At 52.7% G+C, this 27,904-nt stretch overlaps 10 protein-coding genes across 10 annotated transcripts; 8 read left to right on the forward strand and 2 right to left on the reverse strand.

Annotated features, from left to right (window-relative positions):
* Positions 1 to 156: 156 nt before the first annotated feature.
* Positions 157 to 4,129, forward strand: EI97DRAFT_441002 (ATP-dependent DNA ligase; the record flags this gene model as incomplete). The annotated part of the gene is made up of 8 exons (XM_033799670.1): positions 157 to 182; positions 229 to 357; positions 408 to 519; positions 570 to 668; positions 719 to 844; positions 896 to 989; positions 1,183 to 1,329; positions 1,419 to 4,129. The coding sequence occupies 8 exons, from the start codon at positions 157 to 159 to the stop codon at positions 4,127 to 4,129; spliced, it is 3,444 nt and encodes a 1,147-aa protein (XP_033656095.1).
* Positions 4,130 to 5,126: 997 nt separating this feature from the next.
* EI97DRAFT_456941 (MFS transporter) lies at positions 5,127 to 7,126 on the forward strand (the record flags this gene model as incomplete). Its single annotated transcript, XM_033800778.1, has 6 exons — positions 5,127 to 5,149; positions 5,204 to 5,367; positions 5,431 to 5,589; positions 5,640 to 5,792; positions 5,843 to 6,394; positions 6,453 to 7,126. The coding sequence occupies 6 exons, from the start codon at positions 5,127 to 5,129 to the stop codon at positions 7,124 to 7,126; spliced, it is 1,725 nt and encodes a 574-aa protein (XP_033656096.1).
* Positions 7,127 to 7,737: 611 nt separating this feature from the next.
* EI97DRAFT_431776 (dna repair protein-like protein rad18) lies at positions 7,738 to 11,953 on the forward strand. Its single transcript, XM_033798017.1, has 9 exons — positions 7,738 to 7,901; positions 7,955 to 9,687; positions 9,735 to 9,828; positions 9,883 to 10,154; positions 10,202 to 10,858; positions 10,906 to 11,167; positions 11,215 to 11,357; positions 11,407 to 11,553; positions 11,614 to 11,953. The coding sequence occupies exons 2-9, from the start codon at positions 8,198 to 8,200 to the stop codon at positions 11,660 to 11,662; spliced, it is 3,114 nt and encodes a 1,037-aa protein (XP_033656097.1). The 5' UTR covers positions 7,738 to 7,901; positions 7,955 to 8,197; the 3' UTR covers positions 11,663 to 11,953.
* Positions 11,954 to 12,189: 236 nt separating this feature from the next.
* EI97DRAFT_415221 (uncharacterized protein) lies at positions 12,190 to 15,511 on the forward strand. Its single transcript, XM_033796852.1, has 3 exons — positions 12,190 to 12,639; positions 12,706 to 14,646; positions 14,695 to 15,511. Exons 1-3 carry the CDS (start codon positions 12,325 to 12,327, stop codon positions 15,217 to 15,219), a joined length of 2,781 nt encoding a protein of 926 aa, XP_033656098.1. The 5' UTR covers positions 12,190 to 12,324; the 3' UTR covers positions 15,220 to 15,511.
* A 412-nt stretch (positions 15,512 to 15,923) lies between these two features.
* EI97DRAFT_456944 (uncharacterized protein) lies at positions 15,924 to 18,835 on the forward strand (the record flags this gene model as incomplete). The annotated part of the gene is made up of 2 exons (XM_033800779.1): positions 15,924 to 16,343; positions 16,394 to 18,835. The coding sequence occupies 2 exons, from the start codon at positions 15,924 to 15,926 to the stop codon at positions 18,833 to 18,835; spliced, it is 2,862 nt and encodes a 953-aa protein (XP_033656099.1).
* Positions 18,836 to 19,268: 433 nt separating this feature from the next.
* EI97DRAFT_456945 (uncharacterized protein) lies at positions 19,269 to 19,640 on the reverse strand (the record flags this gene model as incomplete). Its single annotated transcript, XM_033800780.1, has 1 exon — positions 19,269 to 19,640. The coding sequence occupies one exon, from the start codon at positions 19,638 to 19,640 to the stop codon at positions 19,269 to 19,271; it is 372 nt and encodes a 123-aa protein (XP_033656100.1).
* Positions 19,641 to 20,805: 1,165 nt separating this feature from the next.
* Positions 20,806 to 21,150, forward strand: EI97DRAFT_456946 (uncharacterized protein; the record flags this gene model as incomplete). Its single annotated transcript, XM_033800781.1, has 1 exon — positions 20,806 to 21,150. One exon carries the CDS (start codon positions 20,806 to 20,808, stop codon positions 21,148 to 21,150), a length of 345 nt encoding a protein of 114 aa, XP_033656101.1.
* A 2,362-nt stretch (positions 21,151 to 23,512) lies between these two features.
* EI97DRAFT_431780 (uncharacterized protein) lies at positions 23,513 to 24,441 on the forward strand. The gene is made up of 2 exons (XM_033798018.1): positions 23,513 to 24,197; positions 24,278 to 24,441. The coding sequence occupies exon 1, from the start codon at positions 23,685 to 23,687 to the stop codon at positions 24,003 to 24,005; it is 321 nt and encodes a 106-aa protein (XP_033656102.1). The 5' UTR covers positions 23,513 to 23,684; the 3' UTR covers positions 24,006 to 24,197; positions 24,278 to 24,441.
* Positions 24,442 to 24,516: 75 nt separating this feature from the next.
* On the forward strand, positions 24,517 to 24,973 carry EI97DRAFT_431782 (uncharacterized protein). Its single transcript, XM_033798019.1, has one exon. The coding sequence runs from the start codon at positions 24,601 to 24,603 to the stop codon at positions 24,910 to 24,912; it is 312 nt and encodes a 103-aa protein (XP_033656103.1). The 5' UTR covers positions 24,517 to 24,600; the 3' UTR covers positions 24,913 to 24,973.
* Positions 24,974 to 25,162: 189 nt separating this feature from the next.
* Positions 25,163 to 27,336, reverse strand: EI97DRAFT_395088 (PLP-dependent transferase). The gene is made up of 4 exons (XM_033796317.1): positions 27,074 to 27,336; positions 26,707 to 26,994; positions 26,600 to 26,644; positions 25,163 to 26,499 (listed from the first exon to the last, which is right to left on the reverse strand). The coding sequence occupies exons 1-4, from the start codon at positions 27,143 to 27,145 to the stop codon at positions 25,351 to 25,353; spliced, it is 1,554 nt and encodes a 517-aa protein (XP_033656104.1). The 5' UTR covers positions 27,146 to 27,336; the 3' UTR covers positions 25,163 to 25,350.
* Positions 27,337 to 27,904: the final 568 nt, after the last annotated feature.

Below are 27,904 nucleotides of genomic sequence, written 5' to 3' on the forward strand. Positions count from 1 at the left end.
AGGCAGAGGCGGAGCGGGAGAATGCGGAGCGGAGCGGAGGAAATGCCAAGGAACATCTGATGGGATCGTGATGCAAACACGACAAACTTGCATGAGAAACATAGGTGGGGTTTCGGAAGCTTTGCTCACTTTGCTGCTTTTTGCGAGGGCTGCAATATGGCCTCCTCCTCAAAGCTCGGAAGGTACGAATCCCACTTGTATTCTTTCTGCATGTCTAATTCAGCGCAGCGGCAAAGATGGCCCGGCCACCAACCCTCGCGGCATCCCGTATGCACCCTTCGTCGACCGCGTGGAAGACTATGTCCGCGACCGCTCCGAGGTGGAAGCTACCGTGAATAGCTTCAAGGAAATGATATCGTATGCTATATATTGGATCTCAATCCACATGCGGGCTCACAAAATGGCAGCAAATACCAGTTCATGGAGGTCAACCAGCAACGACGTGCAGCGGGACTCAGGGACAAGATTCCCGACATACAGAAGACACTGGACACCGTTCGCTTCTTGAAAAGTCGGAAGGTATGTTCGAAGCTGGGAATGATCGGTGTTATGCTAACCCGGACGCGTAGTCTGATGCCGAACCCATTGAGACGACATTCGAACTGAACGACACGCTATACGCTAAAGCTGAAGTTCCACCGACCGATGAGGTGTATCTATGGCTGGGCGTACGTTGCTCGAGCTGGAAAACATAGTCTCAGGCGACTAACGGAGCTAGGCGAATGTGATGTTGGCATACCCTATTCCAGAAGCTGAAGAGCTGTTGGAGTCAAAACTCAAGACAGCTAAGCAGAGCTTGGCAAACTGCGAGGAAGACATGGAGTTTCTACGGGAACAAATCACTGTACGGACGACGCGTTTCTTGAAAATCTGGTCTCTGCTAACACACCAGTAGACTCTTGAGGTAGCATTTGCTCGGGTGTATAACTGGGATGTTGCTCAAAGGCGAAAAGAAAAGATGGAAGCAGAGTCAATAGGAGGCAAGAAAGGTGCATCTCCGAATGGATAACGTCAGGATCTAAGCAGGGCGTTTCACGGAGTGTGCTCGTGGCGTATACAAGCAGATCCATGCAATCAGTGCCGCAACTTTCGTTGCACTCGAACCTTCATAACATCCTTCGATATCTTCCACAACCTGCGTCCCCGCTTCTCTCTATCTCGTCCACCTACTGATCATTGAAGTTAACATGCTGCAATGCCAAGAGCCCACACTGCAGTATCGAGGGGACGAACCTGATAGAACAGTCTTTCCCAAAGCTTTCTGGCAGAATACGAATGCCGTTTTTCAGTTCCGTTTTATCAACAGCACCCTTTTTCAATGTTGGACGCGTGAGCACGTGAACAGGCATCACAACGGGACCGTGCGCGACGGGATGACGTGAACCGCTGAACAACGAGACGCCACAACTTACAATGAGCTCAATGTGGTGACACCCGCGTCTCCAATGTCCTCGATATGAGCAGTCCTGCGAAGCGACGGAAGAAGAACGACCACAATGGCTCGAACCAACCCGTCGGATCCTTACACTACTTCTTCGCTAAGCAGAAAGCTGCCGCAGAGACAGGAGACTCGCGAAAGGCGGTACCAGAGAAGCCAAATGCCGAGACCAGACAGAAAGATGACGCTACTCTCGCTGACGAACAGTTGGCTAGGAAGCTACAAGAAGAGTGGAACAGGGAAGAGCAAAATCGGACCAGGACGTCGAGCTACGATGATCTTTATGCGGAGCCTCCCGAAACAAGTTCGAACGAGACAGATAGCGCTACAAACAAAAATTCACACACTATCGCAGACACCTCTATGTCGACCGGGCCTTTGAGTGGACCTGCTTCATTTACAGTTCCTGAAAAGAAGACACTATCTTTGCAGTCTACCGCCGCTGAGGAAGACCTAGTCTCTGCCACAATTCCCTTCGATCAAAGTCCGCTCGTATTCGAACCTCGGAAGTACATAACCGATCTACAGAGGCAGTGGGAGACTGAGGGAGGACACGCGACATATGCGCTCCTGACGCGCTGCTTCGTTCTGGTCAACAGCACAACGAGCAGGATAAAGATAGTGGACACACTGGTGAATCTGCTACGTGTTCTGATTGAAGGCGACCCTACCAGCATTCTTCCCGCAGTATGGCTTGCGACAAACTCCATCTCACCACCATACATTGATTTGGAGCTTGGACTTGGCGGATCGGCGATCTCGAAGGCGTTGAAGAAGGTGTGCGGATTGGACAATGCTGGTCTGAAGACACTGTATAACAAGTATGGCGACCCTGGAGATGTTGCCTTCGAAGCGAAGAAGCGACAGTCCTTCACACTGCGGAAGCCGAAGCCGTTGACAATCAAGAGTGTGTACGATTCGCTTGTCAAAATCGCCAATAGCAAAGGCCAGGGCAGCGTGGAGGCGAAGCAGAGAATAGTCGAGAGGCTAGTGCAAGACGCAAGAGGTGCTGAAGAGAGTCGATATATTGTGCGGACTTTGGTACAGCACCTGCGTATCGGCGCTGTGAAGACCACAATGCTGATAGCTCTATCCCGCGCATTCCTGCTCTCCAAACCGCCTGGAGCTGATTTCCACATACGAGATCCCAAGTCTTTGGTGGCCCTAAAGAAAGAGGAGCTTGCCGACGTATATCTCAAGAACGAAGAGATCGTCAAAGCGTGTTTCGCTCGCCGACCGAACTACAACGACCTTGTCCCTACGTTGCTGGAGATCGGCGTTTGCGATGAGTTGCTCGTGCGATGTGGGTTGGCTCTGCACATCCCGTTGCGGCCCATGCTGGGGAGCATAACGCGTGACTTGGGTGAAATGATCACTAAGCTGCAGGGACGAGACTTTGCCTGTGAATACAAATATGACGGACAGAGAGCGCAGGTGCACTGCGATGACAAGGGGAAGGTCACAATTTTCTCTCGCCACCTCGAACTCATGACCGACAAATACCCTGACCTTGTCGCGTTGGTTCCCAAGATAAGGGGGGAAGGTGTATCCAGCTTCATCTTGGAGGGTGAAGTCGTAGCCATTGACCGCAACAACGGAGAGCTAAAGACGTTTCAGACTCTAGCAAACCGTGCGCGCAAGGACGTTGTTATTGGAGATGTCAAAATCGATGTGTGTTTGTTCGCGTTCGACCTCATGTATCTCAATGGCGAAGAACTTCTCGATCGACCCTTTCGGGAGCGAAGATCTTTGTTACGAAGTCTGTTCGTCGAGATCCCGCACCACTTCACCTGGGTCAAAAGCTTAGACGCAACATCCGGCGACGTTGAAGCCGTGCAAGCCTTCTTCAAAAGCGCCACAGACGTAAAATGCGAAGGCATCATGGTCAAGGTGTTAGACAACCTTCCCAACCCAGAGCTCGAAGCTGTGGTCGACCCGCACGAAGCCGAACTGCTCTCCGAGGCAGAAAATGACCTCCCCGTCAAAGCCTCTCCCCTAGCCACCAAGAATAACAATTCGTCCAAGTCTTCTAAACCAAGAGCCCCATCCAAAACCAGCACGGGCACGAAATCACCGCCCACCCGTCGCAAACCCCTGCTGTCTACCTACGAACCGGACAAGCGCCTCGACTCCTGGCTCAAGGTCAAAAAGGACTACAACACCTCCTCCGACACGCTAGATCTCATCCCCATCGGTGGCTTTCACGGCCAAGGGCGCAAAGCGAAATGGTGGTCCCCTATTCTTCTAGCTGTGCGGAATGCCGACACGGGATCACTGCAAGCAATCACGAAATGCATGTCCGGCTTCACGGATAAGTTCTACGCAGCGCTGAGAGAGAAATATAACCCAGATGATCCGGAGAATACAAATGTCCTGCATGGGGGAAAGCCTGCGTTTGTACAGTATAACGGTGGGGGAGGTTGGCCGGACGTCTGGTTCCAGCCACAGGAGGTGTGGGAGGTGGCTTTTGCGGATATCACGTTGAGTCCGACGTATGACGCAGCGCTCGGCCTGGTGAGCGAGGATCGAGGGCTGAGCACCAGGTTCCCGCGCTTTCTGAGGGTGAGGGAGGACAAGGGGGTCGACGAGGCCACGGAGTCGGGCGAGTTGGCGGAGATGTGGTGGAAGCAGGAGGCTAGGGCGCCCAAGGGAGGGGAGGCAAAGCCGGAGGAAGCAGAGGAAGGAGAGTAGCAACGTCTACGATCAGTTGCATTGCGGATGGACGTCTCGGAACTCGGCTCGACAGCTCTTGCGTATCATACCCAACTCGACGTTTTGCAGAACCCGTTCATTGGGTGGGATGAGGTGGGGGAATTGGCATACTGTGGATGTAGGTACGCGCACGTGTCCGTGAACTTTCTTTTCACTCGAGCGAGCTGGGCTTGCTAGGGCCCACTCCTACGCCGTCCACCAAGGTACTTTTTCAAGAAAGTACCTCGTCGAGCCCTTCGGTCAACGCCGCCAGCGCGCATCCTCACAGGGGAAATCCATTACATAAGCGGCCGGCAACCCCACCGAGTGGGGGTCTGGATCTACGGACTTTCCAATGGGTTGGCCCTAGTTGTAAATCAAGGTACGGCGGCGAACTCGTCAATGTCTCTGTACTCGGTAACTACACGGCCTCTTCAACATGGAACAGACAAACATTGTGCTGCTCCATAGCAGTCGCGTGCTCACTTTCCTCATCCAATTCCCCTTTCCCCGCCCAGAAAAATGAAGCTCACCGACCGCAGAGCTTGGTGTTGCCAAGGAACTTCTAAGCACGCTAAGCATGGTTTTGGCGCCAGTTTCTTCCCCGTGGCAAAAGTCCACTCCACCACGTCTGTTCGCACACGTTCCGGTTTCCCTTAATCTGATTGGTCAATTGCCCTTTGACATCTCCTGCAACATGATCAATCTACGAAGCACTGGGGTGCAGGTTGCTTGCTATTCAGAGTTAGAATCTGGCGGTGCACACGGTCGATCTCGGCAATAACCAACAGGAATAACTGAAAGAATGGGGCGATGGCGAAAGTGCGGCACTGCCCACCTATCTGATAGGTGGAAGCTGGCGGATTTGAATGCCCATCACTAAGGGCGACGAAGACCACAGACTACATATACCCCTCCCCTCCGTGCCCTCCCCCGGGTCTTCTCCTTCTGAGTTGCTCTCCTTCATCTCCCTGCTTTCACCTGAGCTTGCACCATCATGGCTGCTCCACGCGTAGTCAAGTGAGATTCGAGATACTATACATCGCCGAGGCATTCCCAACTGACAGACAACAGGACCTCGGGAGGGAACGCTGCTTTCCACAACTTCCACAACGACTTCGGTCACATCGCAGACCCCAATGAGCGAAGGCGACTTGCCCTGGCCGAGATCGATAAGGCGCCCTTCGGGTGGTATCACGTTCGCGCCATCATGGTCGCTGGCATTGGATTCTTCACCGGTATGCATATACTTTTCGACTTGCAGTAGTATCCATACATGCAACTGCTAACGCCCCAACTAGATGCCTATGACCTGTTCGCCGTCAACATGGTCACCTCCATGCTGGGCGTCGTCTTCTGGCAGAATGCTATCCATTCTCCCGGAAAGATCCCTTCGAATGCGGACACTGCCATCAAAGTCGCGACATCCACTGGTACTGTAATTGGTCAGGTCGGATTTGGTATGTGAAGAACTCAAGTTGATATAGGGCACTTGTACTTACGACTTCAGGTATCCTTGCCGACATTGTAGGCCGGAAGAAAATGTACGGCCTCGAACTCATCCTCATCATCTTCGCCACGGTCGCTCAAGCCCTCTCTGCCCACTCCCCGGCCTGCTCCATTGTGGGAGTCATCGTGTTCTGGCGCGTCCTGATGGGCATTGGTACGTCGTTCGACGCTGTTATGTGAGATATACGCTAACAACGCTTGAAGGTATTGGCGGCGACTATCCCCTGTCTTCCATCATCACTTCCGAATTTGCGACTACGAAATGGAGAGGCGCTATGATGGGGTCCGTCTTCGCGATGCAGGGCATCGGGCAATTCGCCGCAGCCATCGTAGCTTTGGTGGTCACTCAGGCCTACAAATCCTCCCTCGAAACGTCACCGTCGGTTGATAAATGCCATGGTGCCTGCGTCGCAAGCGTAGACAAGATGTGGCGCATAGTCATCGGTTTTGGAGCCGTCCCGGGCTGTATCGCGCTCTATTACCGTCTGACGATTCCGGAGACCCCTCGGTATACTTTCGATGTCGATCGTGATGTTATCCAGGCTAGCTCTGATGTGGAGGCATTCAAAGCTGGCGAGTCCAAGGGACATCCCGATGAGATTACTCGCGCGCAAGCGAAGGAGGACGACGCACAGCAGCTCGAGGTTCCCAAGGCATCGTGGGCCGACTTCTTCGGGTGGATCAAGAAGTGGAAGAACGGCAAAGTCCTGCTCGGTACTGCTGGTTCCTGGTTTCTCCTCGATGTGGCGTTCTATGGTAAGCCGGCCCCTCCATGCGTTTTCACAATCCATTTGAACTGTACTAACAAACCCAGGCCTTGGGTTGAACAACTCCATCATCCTCACCCAAATCGGCTACGCCCACGGCGGCAACGTTTACGAAATCTTCTTCAACCAAGCCGTCGGTAACCTCATCATCACCTGCGCCGGAGCAATTCCCGGCTACTGGGTGACCGTCGCCACGGTCGACACCCTCGGCCGCAAACCCATCCAGATCGTCGGCTTCGTCATCCTCACCGCCATCTTCATCGTCATCGGTTTCGCCTACCACGTCTTGAACGGAAAGGCCCTGCTGGCTCTCTACGTCCTGGCGCAGTTCTTCATGAACTTCGGACCCAATTCGACCACCTTCATCGTTCCCGGTGAATGCTTCCCGACTCGCTACCGCAGCTCCGCGCACGGAATCTCCGCCGCCTCAGGGAAGATTGGAGCCATTATCGCGCAGGTCCTCATTGGGCCTCTGCGGACCAGGGGCGCGAAGCCCGGCTCTTCTGACTCCCCGTGGCTCAACCACGTCATGCAGATCTACTCTGTGTTCATGTTCGCGGGCATCTTCACGAGTTTCCTGATTCCGGAGACGAAGAGGAAGACATTGGAACAGTTGGCCGGGGAGGTGGAGGGGACGCCCGAGTTCGATCCGGATAATGTGCGGGCGAGGACCGTGGAGAAACTCAAGGCTAGCGTGCCGAGCGGGGAGAAGACGGCGTGAAAAGAGGCAGGTTATAAAATCCCGGCTCTTCGAAGCTGGGAGATGGAGCATTTGGTGCGGTTGTTTATAGATTGATTGTTATGTTAGAGATACCCAAAAGAGCAACAGTGTCATGATAAGCTTGTCTTTCGATTTACGATTCTCTTGGTGATGATATCGGGGCTTTAGGACGAGCCGTCGTGGTCGATTTGCGGTGCGGGCGGCAGGGGCTGATGCAGGAGCAGGTGTGGGTTGAGGGGAATTGAGGGGGTGCGGTGGAGAAGGAGGAGCGGTGGGGTGTCGAAGGTGAGGGATGGGGAGGACATTGTTCTTGCTGAGGGCTGCTTTGGAGTGTTGGGACTGAGACCGGTGAGACGCGCCCCTGAAACTAGAGACGCGTGAGCACGTGATCTGCCTTACTGGAGCAATGGTACGTCTGGGTTGACTTGAAGACGTGGGCAAGGTAAATGAAAGATTAACCTTCTGAATGAACGGGAAAGACATTTATAGAGAAATTCCCCATTGGCCCGAAGAAGAGGAAAAGTTGTGTTCTGAGTGCTTTTCAACTTGGGGCCTGATCACGAATTGCGACGATCCTGGTCGCGCTACTCAACCCCCGCGAAACGCGTCGACTCCAACTTGCCAACCAACCATGGAACCCACCAAGAATCTCTCTCCCCACAACCTTTGGATCTGTGCGTAATCTATAACTCTGTTCGTCTTGCGATAACTGCAGATGGGGCCGGGGCGCCCGTCGAAGCGACCTCGCGCGCATACCGGTGAGGGCGAAGGTCGGGTGAGTGCTTTCATCACTATGCTACGAGAGAATGGGACTGACCATTGTGGCAGGGAAAACGCGCACGCCGTTCACTCTCCCAGGGAAGCGATTCCACACAAGCCTCCTCTGACGATGATTCACGCTCCTCATCGGCCTCCGACCACCACGACGATGACCGCGAGAACGAAGCCGAAGCGGATGAACTGTTTACCAGGCAGACACAACGGGTAGAGAACCAACTCCGCAACAACGAGCTCAAGGAGAACATACCCGCCGAGAGCGGCATCATTCAGGAGATTAACTGCACGAATTTCATGTGCCATGAGCAACTCACCGTTTCCCTGGGCCCGTTGATCAACTTCATCATTGGACATAACGGGAGCGGGAAGAGCGCCGTGCTCACGGCATTGACACTCTGTCTGGGCGGGAAGGCAGCCGCCACGAATCGAGGCCAGAACCTAAAGGCTTTCATCAAGGAAGGCACAGATCACTGCACCCTGCGTGTGAAGATCAAGAACGAGGGCGCTGCCGCATACAAGCGCGACAAGTACGGCAAATCCATCTACGTGGAGCGGCATTTCAATCGCGCGGGAACCTCGGGTTTCCGCCTCAGGGATGAGAACAAGAGGCTGGTCTCGACGAAGAAGGCGGACCTCGAGGATATCATTGATGCCTTTGCGCTCCAGATTGATAATCCGATGAATGTGCTTACGCAAGATCTGGCGAGGCAGTTTTTGAACGATTCGACGCCCAAGGATAAATACAAGTTCTTTCTCAAGGGGACTCAGCTGCAGACGTTGAGGGAGGATTACAATTTGATTATGAACGAGTTGCAAGAGATGGAAGGAAAGGCAGGGACAGTGAAGGCGGATGTGGAGGTGTTGGAGAAACAGTTTCGCGCGGCTCTGGACAAGGCGAAGAGGGTGGCGAGTCTGGACGCGATGAAGGCTCGAGAGGAAGAGCTGGCATGTCAAGTAGCTTGGGCCACTGTGGAGCGTGAAGAAAGGGCGTTGGCAAATATTGATTTGGAGATTGCGCGCGTCTCTGCGACGATAGAGCAACGGCGGCAGAAGGCCGACGAGGCGGCGGAGCAGTACGAAATGGCCAACCACGCTTATTCGCAGGCCAACCAGGCTCTTGAGGATAGTAGGGCACAGTTGGTGCCGAAGCAGCAGGAGGTGGAGGAATTGAATGGGCAGTGGCAAGAGACAAGGAAGGCGATGATTGGGCTCAACACCCAGGAGCGAGATGTACACGGCAAGATCCAGGCCAAGGAGAAGTCGATTGCAAAGTATAGAGATCAGATACAAGAGCAGCGGCGGAAACAAGCGGAAGCGGACGGAGGGCAGCATGCCCAGAAAATCACCGAGCTTGAAGAGGTGAAACAGGAGGTTGAACGTGTACGCAAGGAACTCAACACTCACGATATGGAAACTCCACGCCTGAGGGAAGCCTATGAGACGCTGAAGCGAGAGAAGATAGCCGCGGAAGGGAGTTTGCAAGACAAAAGATCAGAGTTACAAAGGATACAAAACCATATACGGGACCTCGAACAAGGAGGTGAACGGGACTGGACCTCGGCGTACCCCAATGCCGCCAACCTGTCGAAACTGCTCAAAGCCATTGAGAATGAAACCGGGTTCAAGGAGCGTCCGGTAGGACCCATGGGCCGCCACGTCAAGCTTCTGAGACCAGAGTGGAGCTCAATACTGGAGAAATCGTTTGGCGGGTCACTGAATGCATTCGTTGTTACGTCCAAGCCTGATCAGAACATATTATCTTCTCTAATGAGAAGGATGAATTGGTATGTGCTTTTCAAGAAAGGGTAGCCCATGTAGCTAACTCTGGCAGTGTTTATCCGATATACATCGGCAAGGACGCACATATTGATACTTCTGCGCATGAGCCGGATGCTTCATTGACTACTTGGCTCCGCGTTCTCAGGGTCAGTTCCTCCTCCCTATTATGGCTCAATGAACCCTTCCTAATGCTATAATAGATTGACAATAACCTCGTTCGGAATACATTGATTGTCAACCATGGGATAGAGCAGGTAGCACTCATTCCGAAACGAGCCGAGGCCGAAGAGTTCGTCCACAACGGTGACCCCATGAGGCGAAATGTCAAGATGTGCTTTGCCATGTCCGATCGGGATCCAACGAAGGGCCATGCGATCAATTTCAATTCCAACACTGGCTCCATCAACATTGGTCCCATCCTGGCGTACACCTTCAGTCCGCGTATGCAGGCTGACAAGGAACCTCAACTCAGGTCGGTCCTTCCTTTGCATATTGTGATCTATCTCTGACATTGTCTAGAACTGCAAGGAGCCATCTCGAAAGAGTTAAAGATGAATATAACGAGGCATTGAAAGAGGCGAGAGCCATCCAGGCGCGACTAGATGAATGCAAGGCGAGACATGACTCCCATGTGAGACAGAGGAGAAACTTGGTCATACAGCAACAGCAGGCGGAGTCCAGTCAGGAGAGACTTGAGTTCGAGATCAGCGCAGCTGCCCCGGACGACGGCGCGATTGAACAACTACAGGAGTCCCTGAAGGAGGCCGAAGACGAATTGGCTTTCGAGCGGGGTCAGCTGGAAGATATTCAGTCCCAGAAACAGCAGTACCACGAAACGCACCACAAGCAGAAGGCCAATCTCGAGATCGCCCAGGAGGAGCTTGCAACGATAAACACGGAGATTGGTAAACACGAAGCACGCGCCGAGAACCTCATGTCCGACCGCGAAAGAGCGTTGGCTGCTAAGAACGCCGCCTTGGACGCTGTGCGAGCTGCGGAGGTGAACAAAGCTGAGTGGGATCAAGCGCGCGGTGCCCAGTTGACTCAGCTCGAACAAGTCACGTCCGAGGCGGAGCAGATTTGCGATCGCGTTGAGGTTCCTCCTGGGGAAGATCCGGGGTCTTTGGAGAGAAAGATGAGAAGACTGGCGCATGATAGAGAAGCAGCCGAGAAGGAGTGAGTACATGCCCTTGCTGATCTCGGAGTGAAAGCTAATATTGTAGGCTTGGGGGCTCAAAAGATGAGCTGCTGCATGCAGCTAATGTGGCGAAGAAGAAGTATCATGAGGCCAGGGAAGAGTTTGCGCGCACGGCCGAAGTCATGAAGACACTCAAGAACGCGCTCACTTCTCGTGAACAACGCTGGGAAAAGTTCCGACAGGATATCTCCATCCGAGCGCGGATTACCTTTGCGTATCTGCTCAGCGAACGTCAGTTCCGTGGCGAGTTGAAGGTGGATCACAAGTCTCAGCAGCTGGACATCCATGTGGGTTGGACCGATGATGTTGGGCCGTTCTGTGCTAATAGAGGCAGGTTCAACCAGATATCACTGTCACTAGCGGAGCCGGAAGACAAACCAAGACCTTGTCCGGAGGCGAAAAGTCGTTCTCGACCATCTGCTTGCTTCTATCCCTTTGGGACGCCATGGGTTCTCCCATACGCTGTCTGGACGAATTGTAAGTCTGTTCCTTCGGCCTCCGTCGCCAAGTGTCTAACACTCTCCAGCGACGTGTTCATGGACAACGTCAACCGCGACATCAGCATGAGGATGATGATTGGGGCTGCCCGGCGCGCCATTGGCCGGCAGTACATCTTGATCACACCTCAGGCCATGAACAGCATCGAGAGTGTGGGCGATGTCAAGATCATAAAGTACGTCTTCTCACGCTTGTGTGCAGAGTGTAAGCAAGAACAATGCTGACGTTTTTACAGGATGCGAGATCCTGAGCGTGGGCAGACGTCGCTGAATGTAAGCAGATGAGAAGATGAATTATTGGCATACAAGATTACATTGATATACAAGAAATATGGCGGCTTCTTGGTTCTTTGGCATGACCATGCTTTGAGAGCGGGGACGCATTTGATCCGCAGTAAGGCGTCCTGGATTTGGGGATTCTTGTAGCATATAACCTTTGAGATATCCAATGTGTAGACAGCCACCTCAAGTACAGTGAATGCAGCATGTGAGTGTAGCATGCAGATGTATTCACTCTGAGTACTTGGCAACAAGATGTGACATTTCGGTTGCCAAGAACCATTTTTCGTTTTCCTCGGGGGAGAGGGTAGCGTGTTGTGGAAGACGCTATAGTGTCTATAACATGTCTATAGTGATTAAGAATCCTGTACTGTGTAGGAGGCAACCAGGGTCCACTCCGGATCGTGCACAAGCTTCCCAAGAACCGTGAACGAGCGGCGTGGTCCGTGCTCAGACAGATAATCCAACGATCGACCCCGGGGTTCCTGCATATTGGCCAGCCGCTAGCCCAACCATCTGGCCTCGGGGCTGGGGACGCCCTCAGCATCTACGACAGCAACAACCACAACAACAACGCATGATCAGGTTTCCTCTGCGGCCACAGTCACCGCCTGTTTCAGGCTTCTTTCCATGCGCGTGCATGGATCCTCACCCACGGTGAGACTAACATGTCTCCCAGCTGCATGGACCTCCCCGACCTCTTCCCACGCGTAACGCCTCGGGCTTTGTCGCCCTCAGAGCCCGAAGCCAGCTTGAATGCAAATATGGCGCCCGCTGCTCCCGACGATACGAGGCCGCCTCCGCGTCCCGAAGAGTTGATAGATCACGCAAGTTCTACTGCAACTGGTGGCGATGGCAGCGCACGCTCGGAGTTCCCTCTGGAAGCGACAGTACAGGGCGCAAAGGGCAAGACCAAGGCGAGGAAGGGCCCGCTCAGGCTGCTAGACCTCCCGGTCGATATTCTGAAAGAAATCATACATCAAGTAAGTAGGAGATGCAAACAGAATGGTCGGTAGGTCGCCCAGAGCTACGTTGCTGACTTTGTGTAGCTCCCTCACACGAATGACCTCACCTCGCTCGCGCTATGCCATTCGGCCCTCCATCGATTGACAATCCCATACATCTACTCTCGCTTTGATATTGTGTGGCCCGATGAGAGCAACCACCCAGATCCGGGCAAGGGCGTCGATGCTCTCACATTTGGCCTTGCGACGTTGGTCATGGGGTGGGATACCTTCCCGCATCAAGCTCGGCGAGGGCTGAGTCCTGTAGGCGGAGGAACCCCACGAATCGAGCCCGATCAGAGCGACGATCCAGAGGCGCTGTACCCGTTGCCGCGCATGCGATTTGGAAACTACTATGCTCAGTACACCAAGAAGTTTTCCCTCGGGAATGGTCCGCCGATGTGGGTTCAGGAATACATCATCTCCAAGGAGAGTGGGAAAATGCTCGGTACCCTAGTTGCAATGGCTGTGGCCCGGATGATTAATCTCGAGACCTTTATATGGGATATGCCTACTGGCGTGCTGAGCGACGTGTGGAGGGCGCTGTCTAGCCTCGCTTATAGAACAGACGGCCAGGAGTGCCGCCTTGAACGTCTCTGGGTTCGTTGGCACGACAATACGATCGATTCACCCGCTCCGCCGCCAGCGCCACCGTTAATCGTGAATAACCTACCTCCGCCGCCGAACACGACGCATCCCAGCGGAATGGGCACCCTCCAAATGGCTGGTCCGATCCCACCTTCATCAACTACAGCGTCTGCAGTCGATCGCGTCGAACACCCCACATTCTCCGTCATCCCCGCCCTGAAGAGTCTGAGTGTCTTGGATATCGACGAGCTACCCTATCTCGACGAAATGAGCATCCTGATAGCGAGATCTCAAAGGAAACTGCGCGAACTCAGAGTCGGAATTGCCCCTCATGCGCAAGACCGAGAGTGGGTGACAGCATGGGAAGGCCCCGGCATCCAGCAAGTCGATTACAGTACGACGTCGACGGCTGCATGCTCGATAAGCGAAAAGCGGCTGGGCGGGGTACTTGGGATTCTCGTGGGGAGGGTGCACAACATGCGCCACTCTGAGCAGCAGCCAACCGACCGACGAGATGCTGTTGAATTGGCGCCGGCATCCGCTACTACGCCCATGAAAGATGGATTCGCGGCCCCGGTTTCGGTACCTTCTCAGGATGCTCAGCTGGATCGGGATTCAGATTCGACGGATGACAGTTTTGAGAGTGCTTCGGATGAGCCTTTGAGGGCTGGCAATGAACCCCCATCGGAGTCTGAACGGAAATCAAACCAGCAGCACATCCTGTCGAGCCTACCAAACGAGCAATCCGACCACAGCAGAGTCGGTGGTGGTCGACAAGTGATTGCTAGTCCTAACCAACGCATGCTCACTGGCAAGCTGAATCTGGAAGTGCTCGAACTGGAACGCGTCCCGGTCTCAGTATCTGTTCTCTTGAAAGCCTTCAACTGGTCAACGTTAACGACTCTGACACTTCTGAATTGCAACAATCATGAGCAACTGTGGAAAGCATTGCGGAGAGAATTCACCCCTCGATCAGCCATCCCCCAAGGTCCGGCTTCGTCTACTACCGCGTATAAAGCTTCATACACTCTTCGACATCGCAGCGAATACAGGCTGAACATCAAGAAAATCCACACAAATACGGTTTCCCCATCTCTCATCTCCTTCATCAAGGATGCCCTGGCGCCCAATACGCTTGAAGTGCTCTTCCTGCAAGAAGGGAGGTCGTATTCTGGGGCTGTGTCTATTGACGCCATATACCGCGGTCCGCTTAAACGGCACCGTGGGAGTCTGAAGAAGTTGATGATTGATAGTAGTGAAAGGGGACCAGATGGTCAACCTACCAATAGTCTCAGATGGCGCAGATGGGTATTGAATCGCGAGATCATCTCCTTCATTACCAGCGGTCGCATGACGAGCCTTCGCGAGCTGGCATTTTCAATTGACTACAAAGACTGGGTATGTTGTTGATCGAGTTTCATGTTGAACGTTTGCTAACCGCTTCAGCACCACTTCCTGCAACGACTTCCTCAGATACCACACCTCCGTTCGCTGTACATCCCGTTCATCGCGGATCACGTACATGGCAACAACCTGGATCCCCGAGAACTGGCGATGCAGGTTCTCGATATCGTCCATCTACGTCCGGAGATACAACTTTGCTACATGGGCATCACAACCAAGTGTTTCGAGATCCTGGAGACGAAGCCATGCGCCAACGATCTTCGGCACGAGAATATGCATGACGGGCCCTATGCGACTCAAGATCAGCTTTCCTCTGACGACGACGAATCCGAAGTTACGGAGGATGACATCGAAGATGACGATTTCGACGATATGCCCGGTGCCGGTGGTGCTGGCGAGGAGACGGCGTCGGAGACATCGGACGATGGTGGCCAGCATGAGGATTCGGATGACGATTCTTTCCTGCAGGACGAGCGGAAGGCGCCGAGGCTGCGGATTCGGGAGATCTTGTTTTATGAGGAGAAGATTGAAACGTTACGGGCTAGACATGGTATTCTGAAGCCATGACATGGCACGGGGAATTGAGGGCACGGCACTCATTGGCGGGCCAGAGACACACTGTGTTTTTGCTCTTCGATCACGAATATTGGTTTGAGGCGCTTTATGGGGGGGCCCGGTGTTTAAAGAGCGTGCATATGGCCGCTAGGTCGGACATGGGCAGGCGCTTTTATGTGGGCTGTGATTTGCTCCATGGTGTAGATTATCTTTTGCAAGGGACGTTTGATCGAATGGGAGTTCCTTGGACAGTCCTAACATTGAATAGTATACGTTCATTGCTTCTCGTGCATAGGGTGATTGGAGAAGATTGATCGTTTGAAGGTAGTGTGTTGTGGTGATCGTGGAATAGGCGTTTCTTTAAGCATCTCGGCGACGGACTGATATCCAGGAGACTTAATTAAGGTTGGGAGAATTGCTACAATCGCGACCATTTTTCTATCACTTCGGTAATCGCCCTGCAGCTGATCGCGTTCCACGTGAATGCGCGATTCTGGTCCGTGCGCGACTCCACAAAACAGTGGGTAGAGGTTGCTTGTAGAAACACTCCTCACGTCTAAGAAGCCGGTCCGTTCGAACGATGAGTTAGAGGAATGAAACTAGTAGCAACTCAGCTTGATCTCCTACACGCTTCCTGTCATGAACACCTCCCCGCACGACGATTGACCGCGTTCAAGCGGGGTTCTTCAACCAACGATCTCTCCACGGTGCTTCCCATGGATCACAAAAGCGTCGTCTTCGCGTCCGTCTTCCCGGTTCCTTCGCTCTCGCATACCACGCCGACGCCCATTGCGACGCCAGTCCTGGGATACGCGTCCTTTGGGCCGTCATTTGAGGGCCCAGCTGCGGATACTGCGGGCGCCCAGCAGCGCGCTGTGAGGCGGAACGTCGCATGGAGCACGGCGACGCGGTTCTTGAGTCTGCCGAAGACGCAGATCGCTGCGGATGCATCGTTTGAGGTGCGGAATAGGGCACAGCGGACACCTGATGTGGAGGAGGCGCTGGAGTATTTGCTTGTGGGTGAGGGGAGGAGCGAGGATGAGAGGGAGCAGGGGATTGTGGAGTGGTTTGCGAATGAGGCGACGCTGCATTTTGCGGCGGTTGTGAGGCCGAGGGTAGCGGCGCTGTGGGAGAAGGTACTTGAGGAGTTTCGATTCTACGAGAGGGAGGTGTTGACTGGGTACAGGAAGTCCACTTATCCCAGGCATGTGAGGTGCTGGACCAGACGCAGCGGATCCTCGAGCGTGCACAGAATCTCTACTTCCAACCTTTTGCCGATCACCTTCTCCCTTTTCTACACCGACATGCGGCTGCTTCTTCGTCTTCCACGGTACGACACTACGAATTCGCGGAACCCCGACGGCCTTCCGAGGCAGACATCGCGAGGCAGCGGTTTCAACGAGAGATCCACGCCGCCTTCACATACTGTGTCTCTGCTCGACGTTTCACGAAAACCCTAAGCTATGCCCTCTACGACATGGGCTGCGCCGTGTTCCGCGTCTACATCCGCCAGGAGGCAGGATCCCCGCAAGCCAAATTCGACAACATTTCCGACTCCCGTCGACGCATGGTCAGTCTCCTGCAAGGACTAGAACGCGTGGGCCTGGGCGGCGATAATGCGCAGAGGGCATTTGCGCATGCGATGGATAAACTCATGGGTTCGTTTATCGACAGTCATTACACGAAAGTGGACTGGTATTCTCGGAAATCCGTGGTTCCGCACCTCCGCATGTTCATCCGGGACGGCTTCTGCCCCCTCGCCGAGCTGGTGCTGGAGTGCCTGAAGTGTCAGCCCAGCAGTATCGACGCCAAGGAGCTGCAGGTATGGCAGGATATGGCGCTGGGCAGGTTGGGTCGCGCGAGAGTCGAGGACCTATTCGACTATGTGATCCGCTGGGATAAGAGCCTGGGTGCGATATGTGATTTGAAGGAGTATCTGAAACTGCCGGGCGCGAAGCAACACCTTACGTCGAATTTCTCGCAGCAGGTTTCGAGGAGGTTATTACATCCCGGGGCGACGACGACGTTCATACTGAACGTGTATATCTCGGTAATTCGGGCATTTCACGAGTTGGAACCCAAGGGGGTGTTGTTGGAACGCGTGGCGAGGCCTATACGACGGTATCTCCGAGAGAGAGAAGATACTGGGAGGATTATCATAGCGAGTTTACTCGTTGATCCGAACGATGGCGGAAGTTCGGCTAAGACGGCCGCCGGCGTCGAGATATCGTATGAGATCGCGAAAGAGATGGCGAAACCCCTATCGAACTTCAGCTCTGCCGACGCCGACGACGAACTCGACTACGGCGACATGAATTGGCAGCCTCTCCCGAGCGATGCGTCTCCCGAGTACAAGAAATCCAAGGGGGAGGACGTGATTTGGTTCCTGCTGAGTCTGTGGGACCGCGACGACTTCATCAGCGAGTTGAAGAATATCCTCGGCGATCACTTGCTTCGATGCCAGGACCCGGAGTACGAGAAAGAGATTCGGTTGTTGGAGCTTATTAAGGTGAGATTGGGAGATGAGAAGTTGCAGGCTTGCGAGGTCATGCTGCGGGATGTGCTGGATTCGAAGAGGATCAATGCCGCGACGAGGATCAATGAGGAGAAGGAGAAGGTGCTAAAGACGCCCGAGAAGCGCGCACCGCGTACGCCTGAAAATGCAGGACCACGGACTCCGAGGACGCGGCGGGCGGCGGCGGCGGCGGCAGCAGCGGCAGAGGCAGCGTCGGCTTCAACGCAGCAAAAGCATGCAGCACCTGCACCGAAGCTCAACGCGCAGATCCTTTCATCCTTTTTCTGGCCGCCCCTCCGGGATGACGAGTTCCTCGTCCCGCCACAGATACAGGCGCTACAGAAGGAGTATGAGGTGCGGTTCGAGCGCATCAAGGGGATGCGCAAGTTGCGCTGGATGAACGCTCTCGGGGATGGGAGTATCACGCTTGAGTTGGAGGATCGGATGGAGGAGTTTGATCACTTGACGCCGTGGCAGATTAGCGTTATTTGTGCGTTTCAGGAGGGAGGAGAAGAAGGAGGTGAAGGGGATGGGGGGTTTGGCAAGAGTAGTAGTACAAGAAACAGCTCCGGAGGGAAGAACAAGAGTACGGGTACTGCTGGTGAGGGCCATGCAGGTAAGAAGAGTGTGACGCGGACAGCAGAGCAGCTGGAAGAAATGCTGCAAATGGACGAGGACCTTGTCCAGCAGGCCCTGGCGTTTTGGACAAGTAAGTCCATCCTACGGGAAACGGAGCCGGAAAGCGGCATCTACGAAGTGATTGAGAATCTCTCCTCCTCGTCCTCGTCCTCCACAGCAAAAACCCCCGGCTCCGCCTCGAAACCTACAACCTCGTCATCGACCGCCGCGGCTACGGCCACAGAAGCGGGAGCCGTCCGCTCGCAAGCCTCCATCTTCGCGTCCAAGAAGGAAATCTACCAATCCTTTGTCATTGGCATGTTGACGAATCAGGGGAATGCGCCCGTGAGTCGGATATTGATGATGATGCGGATGGTTTTGCCGGGCGGGTTTCCGTACGGGGAGGAGGAGCTCAGGGTGCTTTTGGAGGAGATGGTGGAGGAGGGGAGGGTGGTGGGGTTTGTTGGGGGGGTGTTTGGTGTGAAGGGGAATTGAAGGACTTGAACGTTTTCCGTTTTCCAAGAATAGGGTTCTGAGTATGGGGATAGCATGGGATTGGCGTTGAGGGTTGGTGGTTATCTGGCTTGCATCTGGGTATGCGGTCCTATTCGGTGGGAGCGGAAATGCGTCGTACTATCCAGCTTATGTATACATATCCCTCAGACATGGAATACTGCCTCCTGGCAAGTTCAAATGATTATATGCGCAAATCATTCGTTATCATCAAGATTCATAACCCGGTATTCCTTCCTTCAAGGTACCCATTCTATCTCCCCCTCCCGGCAAGGCTGTCCAATTTCGCCCACTGCGTCGAAGTCATACACTCCGCACCGTCCTCCTTTTTCCCTTTCCATGAATCTCTCACACCCACCCCACCTTATCCATCCCACCATCCACCACTCATACCTCTTCCATGACGCTTGCTCCCTCACCACGGCCGATTCCACTTCCCAACATGCACATGCCCATGATACAACTGGCTCCCCGGGTCCTGCGTCAAACTCGTATCACTCATGTTTCCCTCCCCGCCGTGCCCCGTCCCCGTCTCGTGGCTCCAGCTCTTCCTCCGCGCCGACGGTGGCGGTCCCGTGTACGGTTTCGTAGTTGAAACTCGTGTTGTGGCTTCTTCCTGCTGGGCGAGATGGGGGTCGGCGGTGGAGGCTGTTGGAGGGGCAGCGGGTTTTTGGAGGGAGAGAGGGGGTTGGGTGTGTGTGGGTGTAAGGGTGGGTTGGGAGGTAAATGTTGGGGAGGTTGGGGCGGAGGTGGTGGAGGAGAGGTGCGTTGGGGCGGGTTTGTCCATGGCTGTGGAGGTGTACTGGTCCTTTTGGGTGGATATGGATAGGCGGGGATTTGATTCAAAAAGAAAAAAAAATCCCCTGGCACTGTGGAAGAGCGTTTCAATTAATGAGATAGATATCCGAAGATGAGTAAGGATGCAGTTATGGGAATTGTGAATTGTCTCGGATCCACTATATTCAGGTCGTGAGATTTGAGACAAGTGGAAAGGAGTATGGGAGCTATGGCCTAGGGGTTGACGTCATGTATGGAGCTGGTTGGAGAGCAGCCAAGTGAGGGAGTGGTGGAATGTGGCGGGCGGGGAACGGGCCGATGTACTTGGGTGAACAAGGGAGGGGCATCACATATTTCAATATGGACGCCGTCAGGGAGAGCTTCAAAAGGCGTTCAAATATCTGTCACTGATCGATACCTTCGGCTATATACAAACGCAGTTTATCTGTCGTTGAGCTACAAAACTATGTCTTCATCGTTGGAAGCGGTCTATATCCAGTGGCGAAAGATGCAATGACCTGGTGAACTATTGGAATTCGGAAGAGTATTCTGTTTATCGGTCTGGAACCGCCCACTTTCTCTCCGAGGAGATCTCAGTTACGGGATTATATTCGTCGAAAGCGAATCTCCCGTCGTTCCATCACCGTTGCAAGTGGAGCAGATGCGGATGTATACAGGACGGCCATCGTCGTCTTAAGAACAATTTTTGAATTTCAATGAAGGTAATGAGAACGACGTTCACTCAGGTGTCGCAAGTGTTCAGTTTCCAAAGACAAAGCCCAGGTCTACCATTTGGAGGGACTAGCAACTGACGTCAATGGCTACGTGCTCTAGTGCTTGCGAGAGGCGAACTCAAAGGACCATGGACCTCGCCTTTAGTGATGACCACCCTTTGCTACCCCATGACCACACAATGTATGCGGGAATTGAGTCAAGATATATGGAGAGGTGATATTGGATGCATGCACGACGAAACGAAGATCTCGACATCAAACATCTGCTAAATAACACAACTGGGCTACATAAATCAAGTCCCCCAATACACGAATACCGCAAGCACCTCTAGCTAGCAGATATCTGGACAGCTCCATTCCAGCCATTTACAGCTGTCGCGCGCCGAGTTCACTGTCAAAGCATATCCGTCAGGCGTGCAACAATTCACAAGGACCAGCAACATGTGCAGTCGCCGCCTCTCCTCCGACCTCACAGCGGACGAATTCAGAGCATTAACCACCCCTCAAACCGACAACAATCCAGCGTCAGGTTATGTCTATGAGGAAGCAAACCAAGACAATTCCGCGATCGCGGTGGACTCGCGGAATGAGAATGGCACGTACATGAAGGAGACGAACATGAGTTCCTCGAATGGAGACTCAAATGGGAAATCAAACGGGGATTCAAACGGGGACTCGAATGGTGATCTACAGCCCAGTACGCTCGACCTGGATGCCGAACGAAACGGGCACAGTTTGGCTAGCAAGATTCTGCCTGAGTACTGGGAGGAGGACTGGTTGGACTGAATAATGAGAAATGAACACGATTTCCGCGCGTGGATTTGCATGGTTACGGCAGCATGATGGGCGTTCAGTTCCTCGGAGTTTCTGTATTCGCTTGGTCTTTTCCTTATGAAGTTGATTACGAAGTTACGGTTATTCTGCAGTTTTTTGGCGGACACTATTCTGGCCTCTTTTCTTATCTTTGCGTTTCAGCATCGAGATTGGTTTCGCACAGTTCAATCAATGCAGGCAGCTTGCACAAAGTTGCTTGCCTATCTCACCTGTGTTGCACAATCCAGCGAAAGGCGTCACCAGCGTACAGGTTAAACCTCGAGGCTCTACGTGAGAAGAGGTGGCGACCATTGAAAGAGTCCAATGGGCTTCGAACGCTCCACCGCGCGAGCGGAGTGAGCCGTGGCGGTGATGTCACAGGTCTGGGGGGCAACCGTCACACAGAGAATGTATATGTCCAACCCACTCATCTGGTCCACCCTGTAGTGTCACTAGAAGCGAAAACCCCTCGTAGATAATAACTTCACGGTTTTGGCCTCGCATCACCTACATTGGCCCAATAACAATCTCATTGTCTCCGACGATGAGTACCGATCGAACGAGTGACGGTAGCCACCCGTCACCGCGGAACAACAGCACATCTACTTCCGCATCCGATGACCAAGTCTCCGGTTTCTCCGCCGATGACACCCAAGTTTTTCTCTCTCCCATCTTGGACTCACCCGACGAAACCGAGTCTACTGAATGGGAAGACCGCACGATGCGGGAGCTCAACCGCGTCCTCGAAGCGTATGGAAACGAAGATCCGTCACAGTTGAGGGATAGTAGGAAGAGCTGTGCTGAGGTCGCACCGGGCACGTTTCTGAGTTGCTGTCGTGGCATTCAAGCGTGTACGAGATTGAGGCAGTGCGAGGAGAAGGCACAAGAGGCGAAGAGAAGGAACTCGACATGATGAAGATTGATAATAATGTTCGGTTGCTATCTAATGAGGCTTATGTTACACCTCGGTCGTGGAGTTTTCGAATCGATGCTATATTTGAGAGCTTGCTGGGTAACCTGCTGCAAAGGAATATCATTTGACAAGATTGTTGCGGTTTCTGGGAGCACATATACGTCGAATTTGATACAAGCATGGTAGCTGGAATCTCGCAAAAAGAGTTGATGGATGGCGGTTGAATCTTCTTGTCCTGACTGAGCAATATGATGTACTACGCCATTTTGTGCTATATGATTGTACCTTATGGGTACTTCTTTCACATACGACCATAGCAACCAGAAAATTGGGCCTCTCGTCCGATCGACCATACACAAGCTGGTTAGCGCCCGTTGAGTAGTAGCGTGGGTGACCAGCTGCGAATAGCGTGGTGTTGTATGTTTTTTTGGTAGATTTTTGCATTTTCTCTGTGGTGGGGATTGAGCAACGAGTTGGGGGGGGTTGTCTAAAGACGGACCGAACCAGGGGGGAGACAAGGCCTGCAATGGACTGGAATCTGTTATTTCCAGGCAGCATAAATTCTGGAGCATGCTAGATGATTGATAAGTTGACGTCAACGCGATATTGTAGTGCGGGGAATGATCCCTTTTCATGCTCGTTAAAGAAACCATTGAATGCCACAAGAACCCAACCCAGCTTCAACTTAACCCTCACTCCAACGATAAAAACCTGAGTTACGGTCATAAATCCTCTCTCGCCTTCTTCCTATCCCATATTAAAAAATTGATCTTACAGGATTTCTTCACTCAAAGACTGATCGTTAATCGCCCACCATGAGCAGCGATACTTCCTCCCGCCAAACGTCCACATCCAACGCTTCAGAACCATCAACGAGCCAAAAGCAAGACACCATATTCCTGGGCTACCCAACTGGTGAAACGTCAATATACAAACGACACAAAAGAATGAGTGTGGCCACCGATTCAAATGAGCCCCTCACTGCCAGGCGTTCAAGTGGGTCGGAGAGGCATGAGGAACGGAGGGCGTTCATAGTCGGTTCTGACGGTGTGGTAGATGTTGATGTAGAGGAAGATGTTGAAGTGGAAGAGCAAGCGTGATGAGGTTTTTGTATTGAAGAGATGAGATTGGGATTTTCGCCCTCAGGCTCAGATCGTTAAGTCACGCTTCGAGTTGTGGATTATGTTCATCAGACAGCTTTCCTTATTGGAACAAATCAAAGAACGAAGCACTAGCGCTTGTCGTGGGAACGCAAGTGAAACTTACGGGTCGTTCACTTGTGTACCACCTTTACTTGGTACCTACTTGTGATATATTCATCCATTCGTACGGCTTCAATGTCGAATGATAGATCTCGACCGTCCTGGACTCCTCGGACTCCCTCATGATGTCATTACCCTTCTCCGCACCTCCGCGGCCACCAGACTGGACTGGATGGCACGCACGTCGAATCATACTCGACTCTACATCTCCATTCGCAATCATTGTGAACCTCGAAGCTATATATATCACCCTGACACCCATTGTGGTCCCTTTCTAACAAAGTCTCCATCTTTCACTCGAACCCCTTATATAACTCCAAACTTCTCGAATAATGGACAAGAACATCCCCACCAGCAAACTCACCACCGACGCGGGCATCTCGTCCGATACCGCCGGCCAGCCCACCTCGGGCGCCGCGTCCTCGCTGAACAAGGCGGAGACGGGCGGCACGACGGGCACCGCGTCCTCCAAAGGCACTCAGGGGAAGAGCGCAATGGACAAGGGGCTTGAGACCATGGGGAATAAGATGGCTGGGCAAGGTGGAGTTTTTGGGTCGATGGGACAGAAGATGAGGGAGATGGGTGGTGGGAAGGAGGGCGAGCAGGTGAGTACTCCCATTTCCATGTCTCAGGAGAAATGGTTACATGAGTAAATGGCAGTGGTGGAAGAGGAAGATTACTGACGAAATTTAGGGGTCTGGGATGAATCCTCCGAACCAGTATTCAAGATAGGATGGAGAGGAGTTCCACATCCTGAGCTGGGAGCGAGACGGTTATGGAACTCGTTGTTATGAGAGAAAATCTAATTGCCGTCGAGATTATGTATGCGAAAGCAACTCTAGAACCTTGCGCGGAGGTTGCGGATTAGTTGTAATCTTTGGTTTGAACGGATAAGCAATGAATGGAGATTGTCGCTAATACGTACATTTTGGTCCCGCACACGCCTATTCAAAGCCGTAACGATCTTCAATTGTATATCAAACCTATGAAAGGAGACATTGTCGAGGTGCTACTGTTTGTACCCCGCCTCTGTGGCCACATTCTCCGAGAGAGTTACCCCAGATCCGCGGACCTACCTTCCATGACTTCATCTCACGTGAGCCGCAACTGAGATGTGGCAATCCAACTTCGGTGTTATCACAGTAGTTTTGTCTTATAATATCATGATAGGTGATTCGAGAGGCTCGCATCATCCCTACATCCCTCCTATACCACCATCGAAATCCTACCTATATTCCACTCCCCAGCATGTCCTCCACCCAATCAACAACCCCTCATACAACCTCCAACTCACACCAAGCCACAAGAAGTATATCAACCCAGACTCAGACCATACATGACACGTCGAATTCCCAAACCGACGGGCAGCAAATCCGAATAACGTCCACCGAAACAACTATAAAAGCCGGAGATCAGGATGGGGTTACTGCATCGGTAAGCAGGAGTCCAAACAGAGTTCCTGTGCCGAGCACACTGCTGAGCTGCGCAGCTGTGGACAGATGCGAGGGAAATAGTGGGTGGTGTGGATTTGCGGAAGTTGAGGAGGCCGCAGAGCTGTGAGGAGCGGTTGTTCCATTAGGAGTTGGAGACTTTGGTAAATCTACTCTAGTCTTCTGTAGAGATACAAGATAAACTCCGGTTTCCAATGCTTACCTTAGGGTAATCACTCAATATGCATCAATCGCCTTAAAACACTATGTTTGCAAGATATGTGTAGCCCTTGCAAAGTCAACAAGATCTCCCTTCATAAACATTACTGAGAGCACAGCAATCGAGAATTCGGTACGTGAGAGCAGACCCGAGATTCTATGTTGTTGTAGGATTGATCTAACAGTTTCTAAATGTGAACAACGTGTTAAACACAGCACACCGCCTGTAAAGGTTCCTCTATGCAAAAGAAGGCAGAATTGGCAAATGTCACAGAATGTTCAATACCCCCCCAACAACATATCCACCATGCAACATACCTCTACCTATTCAAACCCAGCCTCCCTTCTCTTACACCCCCAAATCCGCAGCCACAGCCTCAATCGCCGTCACTAGCCCCTCCAGCGTCCCCGTTCTAGTATTCCCATTAACTACCACGCGGAAAAAGCTCCCTTTCTCCCCAGGCGCATAATCAACCATGAAACCCCTCTTGATTAAACCTTCAGTAATCTTCCTCGTCGTCTGCGTGACTTGATTCTTATCCTTGCTTAACACGCCGCCACGCGCAAAGTAAAAGCACACCTGCAAGCAAGGCAGGGGCTCTGGAGAAATAGGTATGAAGTCTGGGGAAGTTTTAAGCAACGAGAGGACGAACTCCGCGTTCTCGAACCCCCGCTGGACAAGCTGAGAAAAGTACTCGGAGCCGTAGTACGAGAGGGAGAGGAACAACTTCAAGCTATCCCCCCTGCGCCCACACTGGGGCGTCAGATCCGCAAGATCGTAAATCTCCCTGTCCTCCTCCTCCTCGCCTTCTGAATGGAACAAGTATCCAGCCGGCAAGGTCATCGCCTTGCGAACCAACCGCATATCCCGGCATAGCAGGAACGAGCAGGTCATCGGCACCCCGAGCATCTTATGCGGGGTAATCGCTATACTGTCCGCTAATTCCGCGCCCTTGAGACGGAGAGGTGATTGAGCGAGAGCGGAGTTGAAAATCACGCTGCCGCCCCAGGACCCGTCGATGTGCAGCCAGAGGTTGTGCGCCTTGCAGATGGCGCTGATCTCGGGGATGGGGTCGAAGGAACCCAGGACAGTGGTGCCGGCCGTGGCATTGACGAAGAACGGGATTTCGCCCCTGGCTTTGCTTTCCTGGACAAGTCTCTCCAGCTCGGATGGAAGCATGCGGCCCGTGGATGGGTCGACGGGCACAGGGATCACGGCATTGGAGCCTAAGCCGAACATTTGGGCGGCCTTTTCGAAAGAGTAGTGCCCATGAGCGCTGGTGAAGAGGCGCAGTTTCAGGGAGCCAAGGCCGTCGGTTTTGGTGGAAGGGAAGAGCGTGTTGCGCGCGATGACGAGGGAGGTGCTGTTGCTGGCGCTGCCGCCTGGTTGCGAAATGCCGCCGCTGTGCGGGGAGGTGAAGCCGAAGAGGGAGGCGAGGTATTTGCTAGTGTGTTTTTCGATGAGTGTGAGGGCCGGGGAGACTTGGTAGACGTGGGACTAAGTCATGAGTTGGTGATGGATTACAAGGCTTTGGAAAGAGGCACGGTTGAGAGTTGGGAATGGGACTCATGGGCGAAAAGGGGATGTTGTCACCTACGTTGGTGTTTAACGTCGCGAGCAACAATTCCGATACCAGACCAACCTGTTCAAATCAGCAGATGCCTCTTGAAAATTTTGCAGTAACCCTTCCCGAACAACACTCACCGCATTCGTACTCGCATACAACTTATCCATGAACCCCTGATCCCACGTATTCACGCTATACCTCAAAACCTTCCTCACCGCGTCCAAAAGTCCCTCCTTCCCTGTCCCTTTTTCCGGAACCAGTAACCCCAGAAGCTTTTCTAACTCTTTAGGAGCATGCGGCTCAACAAGTACAGTTCTGACAACGTCGCCATTGAAGGATTGGCCATTGCCTGCGTGCTTGGTGGCGGTATCGGAATCTGCCGCTTGAATGAAGGGAATTATAAGGTCTTCAATGGCAGTGAGGAGCTGTTGGGATATTAGTCAAACTTGTGTGTGGGTTCTTCCTCTTTAAACTAGAGGGTACCCAAAGCCACGGGGTTCGTACATCTTTTACCTCGTCTGCCCTACTGACGGGGGCTTCTGTGCCATTGGCGAGCGATGAGGTGGAAATCGTCATATCAAATTCCTAAAACCGCTGAACCGAGGAAGTCTATGGTCGATTTGGTCAAATATTGGGGAAAGGAAGAACAAGAAGGAAGCGAAATGTCTGGGATATTGTGGGCGGCGGGTGAGTAGGCCACGCCGGCCACAGGGTGGCCAGCCATTTTTCGCCGGAACATAAAATGTGCAAACCTGCAGAATTTCTTAGATATCTACGCAACAACAACGTATTTTCTTATAAAAAAGAAGCTACTACTAGAAACCTATAGTAAGAAACTGCTTTTAAGATTTTATAGGAAAATACGTTGTTGTTGCGTAGATATTTAAGAGATCCTGTAGGTATACGCGCCTCCTTTTCTCTGCGCAAGGCATGCTAAGGCGGCCCTGCGCAGGTTGCGTGGCCAGGTTCGCGCCTGTTCTTAGCAAAAATTACCCCGCCTTAGGAGATAGAAAACTATACTCTTTCTTAGATATCTATGCAACAACAAGAGATTTCTTTTAGATTTTTTAAGGGCAGCTAGATCTATATAGGAAGAAGCTACAGTTTAATTTTAGTAAAGAAATATCTTGTCCTTGCATAGATATTCAAGAAAGCAGACGCCTTTTTACGTCCTTTTTAGAATAAAAATATACTTTTTCTTAAATATCTACATAACAACAAGATATTTCTTTACTAAAATTAAACTAACGTGTTTCCTAAGTGAGCGGCCACTCCTAACCGAACAGCCACCCTCCTAAAGTTGCATCGCTTTCTAGCCTAATGCTACAATACCAC

The sequence above is a fragment of the Westerdykella ornata genome (assembly GCF_010094085.1).
Source record: "Westerdykella ornata strain CBS 379.55 unplaced genomic scaffold EI97scaffold_5, whole genome shotgun sequence".
Lineage (NCBI taxonomy): Eukaryota > Fungi > Ascomycota > Dothideomycetes > Pleosporales > Sporormiaceae > Westerdykella > Westerdykella ornata.